Source organism: Pogona vitticeps, chromosome 12 (assembly GCF_051106095.1).
Source record: "Pogona vitticeps strain Pit_001003342236 chromosome 12, PviZW2.1, whole genome shotgun sequence".
Classification (NCBI taxonomy): domain Eukaryota; kingdom Metazoa; phylum Chordata; class Lepidosauria; order Squamata; family Agamidae; genus Pogona; species Pogona vitticeps.
This window is the reverse complement of record NC_135794.1, coordinates 14,857,931-14,868,635: the sequence shown is the minus strand read 5'-3', so window position 1 is coordinate 14,868,635 and position 10,705 is coordinate 14,857,931. Positions and strand designations below refer to the sequence as shown.

At 47.9% G+C, this 10,705-nt stretch overlaps 1 protein-coding gene across 1 annotated transcript in view; it reads right to left on the bottom strand.

Moving 5' to 3' along the window:
• Positions 1–3,345: 3,345 nt before the first annotated feature.
• Positions 3,346–10,705, bottom strand: part of LOC144584623 (uncharacterized) — a 32,524-nt gene continuing 25,164 nt past the window's right edge. The window contains exons 7-11 of the mRNA XM_078381065.1: positions 10,456–10,566; positions 7,809–7,945; positions 6,845–7,065; positions 3,527–3,599; positions 3,346–3,414 (exon numbers count right to left, since the gene is read on the bottom strand). Coding sequence (XP_078237191.1) covers positions 3,346–3,414; positions 3,527–3,599; positions 6,845–7,065; positions 7,809–7,945; positions 10,456–10,566 — 611 coding nt within the window. The remainder of the gene's footprint in view (positions 3,415–3,526; positions 3,600–6,844; positions 7,066–7,808; positions 7,946–10,455; positions 10,567–10,705) is intronic.

Sequence of the window (10,705 nt, the reverse complement as noted above, 5' to 3'; positions counted from 1 at the left end):
TCGCACACACAGGGAACTGTGCCCAGAAATGGACCCTAAGTTGCTATTTGTCACTATCATCACTTCCTAGATCCCATAAAACTGGATGTGGGCAGGGGGACTCTTCTAAGAATTTTTTTTTCAAACCCTGAAAACCACAGGAATTTGGGGGTATATTGGGTCTTGCATGGGAAGCCTCTGGACCTGCCAAAATTGCCTACTCTGACTGTAGTGTATTCTGGAGACTGGACAGTATGGACAACCATGGAGCTGGCTAGCTCCCAAGTACGTCCTTCTTCCATGCAAATCTCTGATACGAGATACATCCCTATCATGTCCTCTTAGGAGAGCAGTTCCATTGTGGGGTTTTTTGCTGAACTCCCAGCAGAGTTTTTCCATTCCGTTCCATTCTTCCACAAGCCCTATTTATTTTTCTTCCATTGCTCGTGGTATTTTGGATTCCATTGCACCCGAACCGGAGCAGGTTTTGCCGGGATCTGATATTATACTACATTACACTCAGCAGCATGGATTAGAGAATATTCTACCTTTCTAACTTCCATCATTTTATACTGTTTGGCAGATAGGAACTTAAATTAGGAAGGGTTGGGTGATTTGCTGCTGGCTTCACGCAACTGCGTAGCTGTATTTTCGTTAAGCAAACAGGGTCAATAATGTAAAGGCAGGGGCGGAATTGTATGTCCAATCTATCTGTTTAAATTCTGTTTATTTGCCGTAATAGCATACACATGTTTGAAAAGCATCTGATAAGCTGCACATAGCTTATGTTGCTATGTTGTGATTTTAAAAAAATCCCCAGCATTAACTACATCTCTAACCAATAACCAGAAAAGCTGTTTCATGTGAAACTGGAACAAGATGCAGTAGTTTTCAGTTCTGAGTGTTTAAAGCATTAAGGGTTTTCCCAACTTCAGATGAAATAGGAGAAATGCAAGAGCAGTAAATTTGAGTTATACATAGGTATGTATTGTGGGCTGCCAAGTCTCATGGTGACCCCTTTCAGGGCTTTCCAGGTAGAGAATACACAGAAGGGGTTGACCCTTCCCTTCTTCTAGGGGTTCCCTGGGACTGTGCAGCTGGCCCAAGGCCACCCAGGCTGGCTCTTCCCCCAGGAGGAGCACAGTGGGGAATCAAACTCCCAACCCAACCTCTGTCTCTGCAACCAGATAAGGAAACCACTGAGCTATCTAGCCACAAGAAAAGAACCATATTTTTCTGTGTATACGAGCCCCCCCCGATGTATGACCCCCAATTTTGACCCTTGCCGGAGGTGGAGGAGCAGTCAATGGGCAGCCGCAAAGGGCGGCCCAGTGTGACTACGCCTCCCCCGATCGCCTCCTCCAGTGTCAGTGCTGGGCTCACCTCCAGCTCATGTCGCTGCCTTGTCCCCTGCCCTTTGTCCCTAGCTGAGTGGCGCTGGAAGAGGCGATCCGGTGACGGCAGCAGTCAGTGGGCAGCTGCGAGAAGTGACTGAGCGCAGCTACTCCTTTGCCTCCGCCTCCTTCCGTGTACAAAACGACCCTCAATTTTTCCTCTAATGATTTTAGGAAAACGTGTCGTTTTATACATGGGAAAATACGGTCATCTTTAAAACGCCTTCTCCTGTACAACATCCCATTTCCCTAAAACTAAGAGCAATGAGAAGGGTTTGCTTTATATTCCATCATCTTTTAAGCAGAGGGAGCAAAGAGCTAGGCATCAGAGGACTACATATAAAACTATCCTTTCAAAGATGAATCCCACCCCTACAAATTTTTGTTTTTTTAAAGAGAGACAGTGGGGGGGGGGGGAGATTTAAAGAGAGTTCACTGCAGTTCTCATTTTAATTTATACTTTGGCATGTTTTATGCTTTTACAGAGCATTTTGCTGTATGTTCTTGCAGGTTTATTGTTAAAAACAAAAGACAAAATTAGCTTCCTTTCATTTTACTATAACATAGTTTTAAAAAAACTTTTGCTGGGGAAAAAAGAAGCTATTTATGTAGTTAGATGTAGTGGGTGACAAAGTTGGAAAGGCAAAATAGAAGCTTTAGAAACAGAACCACAAAATACATTCTGGAAATTCTGTTCTCTATGGAACAATTTTCTAGCTTTCAGGTCCCAGAAAATGTTTCTTGAGTTCTTCAGAACATTTTGAAGGGCAAGTGGTGGTGGGGAACCAATTTTTATGGGGATTCATTTACTGTATTGCTGGAAAGTTCCTTGAAAAAAGAACATTCATCTCTGACCCCAACCAATCCATTTTATAGGAGCCGATAGTGAAAATAAAACTTTTCTGTATGTACACAAGAGAAACAAATGGATCATATTTGACCTCTTAGGAAATAAATTACTTCTGCTGCATTTTGGAAAAATACCTTTTAACAATCTAACTCAATCTGCATTATTTTCTGTCCATTACTAGTGGAGTTCTAACTGAAATCTGATTATGTTTCTCAATTCTATGAATGATTTTTTTTTGTTTTCCTTTCTTCATCTGTAGCACAAATATTTTTAAAATAAAAGTGAGAAACAAATAAGTATAAGGAATCTGAAATGATGCTTCAATACAAACTAGCCGTATGTACTGTTCAAGTCATTCAATGTATTCTTCTAATAAATTAATAGTCCGTATTTCTACCACTAAGCACAGAAAGCAATATAGAATGACAGTGCCATATAGAACAATGATAGTAAATACAATATAGAATCCATCTTCTCTTCTGCAATGCATAACCCTTCTATTATATATATGAAGGCACTGAACAAGGACTAAGTGAAGTATTTACAGAGAAACTGTGAATCAGTGAGACATGAGCACATATACTGTATACATAGCAGCTCACACTCCATAGATTTATACATACCACCTTAAGATGTGAATTTTAAAATGATGTCTCCATCCCCAGCACATCACCAACATGTAAATGGATTATTTTGGGTCATAGCAATGACCAAGTAACTGGGAACTGAACAAAGAAATTTACCCTACCTCTTTTTCGAGGATATGTGAAATCTCTCCCCGAATCCTGTCCAGAGCAGACGCTTCGTTACTGTCTTGAACCTGAAGCTGCTTTACCAGGTCTTTGACTAATCGCTGCAGCCTTCCATTTTTCAGGGGGGAGGGAAAGGAGAAAGAGAAATTTAAGAAGTCAAAATGGAACTGAGAGAAAAAAAAAATTACATTCTAGTAATATTTCTCTGAGACATTTTAAAACTTAATTTGTTGAAAAGAGGAAGTGGCTAAAATCCTATTGAAATTGGCATAAGTTTATGCCTGCAGAACTGTGGCATAAGCTTATGCCCCGACACAGCCTGGATACTTTGATTGGCATCAGATCACTGGATTCGAATTGCCACTTTTGCTTAGGGGACGGCGGTAGAACGCCCGGCAATCCCTTCAGCCTCTGGGATATCCAAGTGATGAGCCACGTCCTGTGCGGTGGAGAGGGTGGCCGTGAAGCCCAAGAAGCAATGCACAGCCAAACAATCTCAAAGCACCTGTCCACAAGAAGGAAGATGAGGTCAGGCGAGCGGAGAGGCCTACCGTTTCCTTGCACCACAGCGTAGGCAAGGCAGAAGCCACTACGGCACTATTTCCCTCTCGGGCACTGTGGCTCCTGCAGGGGCACCAATGTGCAGAAGGGAAAAGCAAATTGGTTCGAGGCCCAGGAGAGAGAATAGGATGGCTACTCAGGCGGAGCTCAAACTTTGTTTGGAAAAAAGAATACTGAATCAGCAGAACGCTGAATAATTCCCCAACAGAATGTGCTGTTCTGTCTGACACGATGAGCAACAATCCCACTTAAGACATAAATGTGGAAAAATATTCCATGCATTTCTTGATTGGCTTGGCTACCCAAAGACGATGCATCAGAACTGGACAATCACGAGTAAACCTTTTAAAGGTAACTTGTTTTTGCCCATCCCCATAGAATAACCCAGCACAGCAAAATAACTCAAAACACCAATATACATTTGAACCAAAATTAATTTGTGCAGAGAGAGAGAAAAGTGCTGTGGGTTGCGTCGTCGTTTAGTCGTGTCTGACTCTTCGTGACCCTATGGACCAGTGCACGCCAGGCCCTCCTATCTTCCACTGCCTCCTGGAGTTCTGTCAATTTCATGTTGGTCGCTTCGGTGACACTGTCCAGCCATCTCATCCTCGGTCGTCCCCTTCTCCTCTTGCCGTCACACTTTCCTAACATCAAGGTCTTTTCCAGGGAGTCTTCTCTTCTCATGAGATGGCCAAAGTACTGGAGCCTCAGCTTCAGGATCCGTCTTTCCAGTGAGCAATCAGGGTTGATTTCCTTTAGAATTGATAGGTGTGTCCTCCTTGCAGTCCAGGGGACTCTCAAGAGCCTCCTCCAGCACCACAATTCAAAGGCATCAATTCTTCGGTGGTCTGCTTTCTTTATGGTCCAGCTCTCACTTCCATACATCACAACAGGAAAAACCATAGTTTTGACTATTCGGACTTTTGTTGGCAAGGTGATGTCTCTGCTTTTTAAGATGCTGTCAAGGTTTGTCGTTGCTTTCCTCCCCAGAAACAGGCGTCTTTTAATTTCGTGGCTGCTGTCTCCATCTGCAGTGATCATGGAGCCCAAGAAAGTAAAATCTGTCACTGCCTCCATATCTTCCCCTTCTATTTGCCAGGAGGTGATGGGACCAGTGGCCATTATCTTAGTTTTTTTTTGATGTTGAGTTTCAGGCCATTTTTTGCACTCTCCTCTTTCACCCTCATTACAAGGTTCTTTAATTCCTCCTCACTTTCTGCCATCAGAATGGTATTATCTGCATATCTGAGATTGTTGATATTTCTTCCGGCAGTCTTAATTCCGGCTTGGGATTCCTCCAGTCCAGCCTTCCGCATGATGTATTCTGCATATAAGTTAAATAAGCAGGGGGACAATATACAGCCTTGTCGTACTCCTTTCCCAATTTTGAACCAATCAGTTGTTCCATATCCAGTTCTAACTGTTGCTTCCTGCCCCACATATAGGTTTCTCAGGAGATGGATAAGGTGGTCAGGCACTCCCATTTCTTTAAGGACTTGCCATAGTTTGCTGTGGTCCACACAGTCAAAGGGTTGCACTCTGCCTTAAACACACACGTTCTCCTCTGGAACCTTCCTCCTGGGCTTCAAGTGTGCAGGAGTGGCGGTGGGTGATATGTGGGAAGGAAAAGGAACTCTGTACGTGTTCAGATTCCTGCTTGATCCTTTGATGCTACTGAGTGCTATGCTTCTGTGCTGTTTGCAGGAAGTTCAGCATGGCTCCCTATTGACATTTCCAGGCGAATGATCACGAAATCTCAAGAAACAAGTAGACTGATCTCCAGGGTCTCTTGACCAACGACATGTCCAGCAAGAGGCAAGTCGGCTTTGCCGTTGGTTTTGCAACTGCAGCGGGAGACTCATAGCCATGAGGGACTGGTTCCAAACCATCCCACCCTCCTCCTGCAGATGCAGAAAAACCCAGAAGACTATTTTAATAGTGAACACTCTCCATAGCATGGTTTCTGGCTCCATCTCGTGGCACGTTCTGGTACCTTTATGGGTTTTTTATGCATGCACACTCATTGCACAGAGAGAGCGAGAGCGAGAGAGAGTCTGGTGCCCTGGACATCCTGTCGTGGCTGGGATCACTTCTGTTAACCTTTACACTGCAGGTGCACAATTTTTTTTCACTGGTCACCTCTTCTCATCTCCCAGGGATCGGAGCCTGCAAGTACCCAGTGTAGTGTTGTGGTCAAAGTGACAGAGAACAGGAAGGACTTCAGGAGACCTGACTTTGAATCCCTGAGCAGCCACGGAAACTCACTGGGGAAGGTGGGATGGGCAAAATCCCTCCTTCAGGATCTCACTTCCTTGGAAAGCCACTGAGATGCTCCTTCCAACTTGACGACACAGACAGTAGCCCGGCAAGCATCTAAACGTCTGCCCAGGCTTCCTCCCCAGAGACGCCACTTGGTGTTTCCCCCAACACCCAGGCTGCTTCCGTATCTTACAGAGCCACAGGTAACAAGGGCGGAAATTGTGGGACCACTCTGACATACAGTGCGCGTCGTTGATGCAAGCGAAAGCCACCGGGGGCAGCTGATCAGCCGGGGAAGGCAGCTGGACCCTGACAGGCTTCCTCCAACCAAAGCCTCAGTGGAGAGCAGGAGCACGTCAACCTTCCGGGCCTTCGCCTGAGAATGTGCAAACGCCGCAGCTGACAATCAGGCACTTCCGTCTTCATGCAATTTAAACATTCAGCAGCAACCTGGCTTGGGAATGCCAGGCTCTGATTCTTAAGGAGGCAGAGCCAGTCCCAGATGCAAGGCATTGGGGACAATAAACATATTGCCCCCTCCCCTGCTTCCCCCCCCCCCAGCCACCTCAAGGAACAACAGCTCAGGGACCAGCCTCCAGCCTTCGCCTTCACCCTCGTTTCCATTCTACGACTGGAATCTTCAGGTGTACCAGTGCTCAGTGCCGGCCTGCACCTCCCTTTGGCCTGTCGTAAGAATTAGACAGAGCTTAGAAAAGGTACTTTTTTCCTGAACTCCCAACTCCCAGAATGTTCCCAACATGAACTCTGGGATTTGGCTTGGTGGTTCCCAACTCTGGATCCCCAGAGAATCTTGGACGGACGGACTGAACAAACGAATGAATTCCCAGTCATCCCATGGCCAGCACAGCTAGTGGTGAAGGCTTCTAGGGGTTTGAGTCCAAGGACCTCTGAGGGCCCAAGGTTGAGAACTGCTGATTCAGACAGTCAATCCCCTGTAATCCAAGCACACAATACGACAGAGATGCTGCTGTGGGGTCGGCATTCAGAGACGGAGAGATGAATCAGGAAATCCCTCCATTGCCTCTCACCTCTGCACCAGGAACTCAAGCTGCTCTCTCGCTCTCTCGCTCAGCTCCAAGCTGGAGCCTAGAGAGAGCACAGAAGACAGAACGGCCTTCGTCCTACGGCAGGAAGACGACTTCGGTCTCTCCATCAGCTGGCTCACCTTCTCTAGAGCAGCCGCCCTCCGGTTCTTGGACATGTTCCAGTGAAGGCAGATGGCTTTCAGGCATCGAGGAAGGCCAGAGACCTGCAAAAGAAGCACCGAGGGTGTCCTGCTCCAGGGCGAGAGAGGGACACAGCACCCTTCAGAGACAGACATTCCCTCAACCAACCTCAACAGAGGCCAGTGCCTTTGCTCCAGTTCCCCTGGAGGGAGAAGAAGACATGCAGGTTTTTGTCTTATGCCTTCTGCTAGGATCTTCCGTCGGCAGCAGGAACTCACTAAGGAGCCCAAGCTCACAAAGCACCCTCCAGTCTCTGCACTGCTTTCCTATCATCGTTATTGGCCAAATTTCAGTCCCTCTCTCCTTCTGTGATCTGCCTACTCTCTCCACACCATCAGTTCTCACTGTCTCATCTCTTGGTTATCTGCAACAGGCACACCGTCAGTCAAGCCATCGTCTTTTCCTCCTCCTCCTCCTTTCCTCTTTCTAAACTGGATGCTTCTCTCTACCAAACCTTTCATGGTACCTGACAGACGGGCCTTCAGCTGACAGGCTCCCCCCACGGTTTCGTCTCTCTCTCTGAAATTCCCTCAGGTTGATTCGGAACAAACATGGAAGCTGCCACTGGGACTCTTCTGTCCTGACAGGTTCGTGTGTGAAGAAATGGGATTATTTTGAAAGAGGGGTCCTCTCTCTCAGAGGAATGGAGGAGCTGAGAGCACGGCCACTGAAACCCCAGCTGAGCCCAGAGGACTTCCCTCTTCCCCTGACTGCACGCCATCAGCAAGGAAATTGCACCACCCTTCAGACCCAGTGGCAAACCTACCTGGTCATCCATCAGGGACACCGAGGGTGAGATCACCAGCATGACGCATTTGGACCGCTGGCTGCACGCGTAGGCCTGGAGCTGGTAAGACAGGGATTTCCCCATTCCAGTGGAGAGAACCAGCAGCATCAAGAGCCCTGGAAAAGGGAGGGACAAGGAAGGAACCGAAATGGTTAGGAAAGGCAGGAGCAGAACGACGGGAGCTGCAGGGCTGATCTCACTGAGATGCCGAAAGCCTCCTGGATCTTCCTGTGCGCACGGAGGCAATTCCCCAGCAGGCTTGTTCTGCCGTTACCTGCCCTGCCAACAAGGAGGCATTGGTGGTAGGCACAGGACCTCGACTGCTTGACATGTTTATTCCTTCTGTCCTCCAAGCAGTTTTGGAAGATGGAGCACAGCCACCACCCCTCAACGGGGGTCCTCCAAAGGTACAGGAACCCCCCTCCCCCAGGATTCCCAGGCCAGCACAGCCAGCGGGGATGATGACAACAGCTGTCAGCGGCACGTGCAGAGAGCGCCAACTAGGAGCAAGGGACCTGTTGCAAAGTCCACCCAGCCCCAGTTTGATTTTTAACACAACCCTCTGAGGCAGGTTAGGTTGAGAGAGTCCCGCTGTGTCCCTGCCCAGATGAGAACCCTGGGGCAAGCGGAAGAGAACTCTCTTCCATGCTGCTAGCGCTGCAGCTCAGTTTGGCACCCATGGTCCTTCACTTGGAACACCCAGGCCTGTGTGCAAGAGGAGCACCCACCCACCCCGTTCAGAAATCCTGTATGTCCAGAAGATCTGGAATTAAAGAGAATTGCAAAGAGAGACAGAATGCAACTAGAATTTCCCAAAGACTGGTCCCTGCTCTTGTTAAGCGGCCAGAGAGCACCCTCATCAAAGTCTAGGGGCAGGCGTATCTGTTAGCGCATGAAGGGAAAGAGCTTTCTCCAGCCAAAGTCAGGGCAGGATTTCAGATTCTCACTGGTTCAGGAATCCATACAGCCAAGCCTTCTGGGCGGCGGCTGCTGCAGAAGGCAGACAGCTGTCCACAGAGATGGTGCTGAAAACAGGCCTGAGAACCGACAAGGCTACACAAGGGGCAGCCCCCCCCCCCCCCCGGAGCACAGGGAAACTGGAACTCGCCCCAGCTCTTGACTGAAAGGCCAAAGCAGTAAGGTCTCCGGGGTCTGCAGTGGTGGGAAATCAGAGCCAGCCATTCAACCAGGACAGAACAGGAGAACCTGGAATTCCTGTTTCCTTTCCCTCTTGGTTCTGAACAAGAGACCAGGTAGGCCATAATGCAATACATATGGCATTGAAGGGGACGTGAAGCTCAGGAAGAAGGTTTGGGGGCGGGACGGATTCAAATGACTAGGAAAACATGCCCTGAAGCATCCTGATCCCTTCCCAAGTGCCACATGAGAAAGGACCCTCTCCCTGTTTTTCTCTCCCTCCCCAAACCAGCACTCACTCTCAGTGCTCCCACACTGGTCTCCATCTGCCCTCTCAAAGAGCTGGAAAGCAGCATGAACGGAAGGGCCCGTGTTTCACATCTGGGCAAGAGAGTTCAAGACCAAATGTGGCTTTTGAAAATACCACATCCAGCCGTCCCTGGGAAGCTCCTACTCTAGAGGGAGATTTTCCTCTCACCTGAAGAGGGATGTTGCCTCCTGAGTGTTCCTTGTCCTCCAGCCACTAGGTACGACTACCACACTTGCCTTAAATCCACCGTTGAAACTTAATACACCACCTAAAATTAACCTCTGCCTTTGGAAATATAAGCACTTAGAGATCCGGTTTCTTATTTCTTCTGTTTCCTCCCTCCCCAGAACCTGTGTGTTTCAGGCAACAGAAGGAACTCAGCAGCCGTTGGGCTTGGAGGATTTCAAAAAGGGGATCAACCACTTATCTTCTTTCCCCCTCCAAACAGGAGGTGTATTTCAGCATCTGCAGCAACCAGCACTGGTTAAATGGTCTCCGTCTGCAACCTCCCTTAGGACAGGGGTCCTGAATGGCAGATCTCTTGGCTACGACGTCCGGCCTCATGGTGGAGCATTTCGTTTCTTCTTCTCCCGTCCCGCTACATTTTCGTACCGCTTTGCTGGGCGAAGAGCTCTGAAGAATGTCCAGGCTCTCGCACACCTTTGGGGGAATTTTCTGGTTGCCCCCCCTAAAGATACTCCACATCTGTGAAGGATTGTTTTCCTTTATTTTATTATATTGCTTTTGTTTTTATGTCTTATGGTTAGCTGCCCAGAGTAGACTTTGGGTGGGGTATAAATCAAAGATGGGTGGGGTATAAATCAAATAAATAAATATGCCCATCATTGTTTCCAGCTGGCTGGATATCTCCGTGACTTGGGTATCTAGCAGTGGAGCCAGAGGCTGATGGGGCTCGATTCCCCACTGTGCTTCCACGGAGGAGAGCTAGAGTGTGTAGCCCTGGGAAAGCTGCACAGTCTCAAAGGGCTTCCAGAAGAGAGAAGGATAACCTAGTTCAGAATACCCTGTACCTAGAAAACCCTGGAAAATGTTTCCATCAGTTGGAACAAAATTGATTGTACATTGTTGTTGCTGTTATCGTCATCATCTCTGTCATGTAAGTATTTCATTCAATGTACACTTCCAGAGAGAGGAGCCAGCATTCCACCCTGGCCTAACGTGAACCAAGGGTCTCGCCCGAGAGGATCCTCATCACAGCTGCTTCTTGTCCTGGGCGGAAGGAGGTATAGCCCAGCTCCTTCAGGGCTTGGAATACTTCAAGGGTGGTCTCTGTGCGCACACACAAAAAGGAAACACCCCCACTCAGGAAAGGAGAGAATTTAGGGGTATTGTGCAGACCTCCCATGGTCAGCAGCACAATGATGCAGATCAAATTCTACAGCTTGGAAAAATATTTTTTGGGCTACCA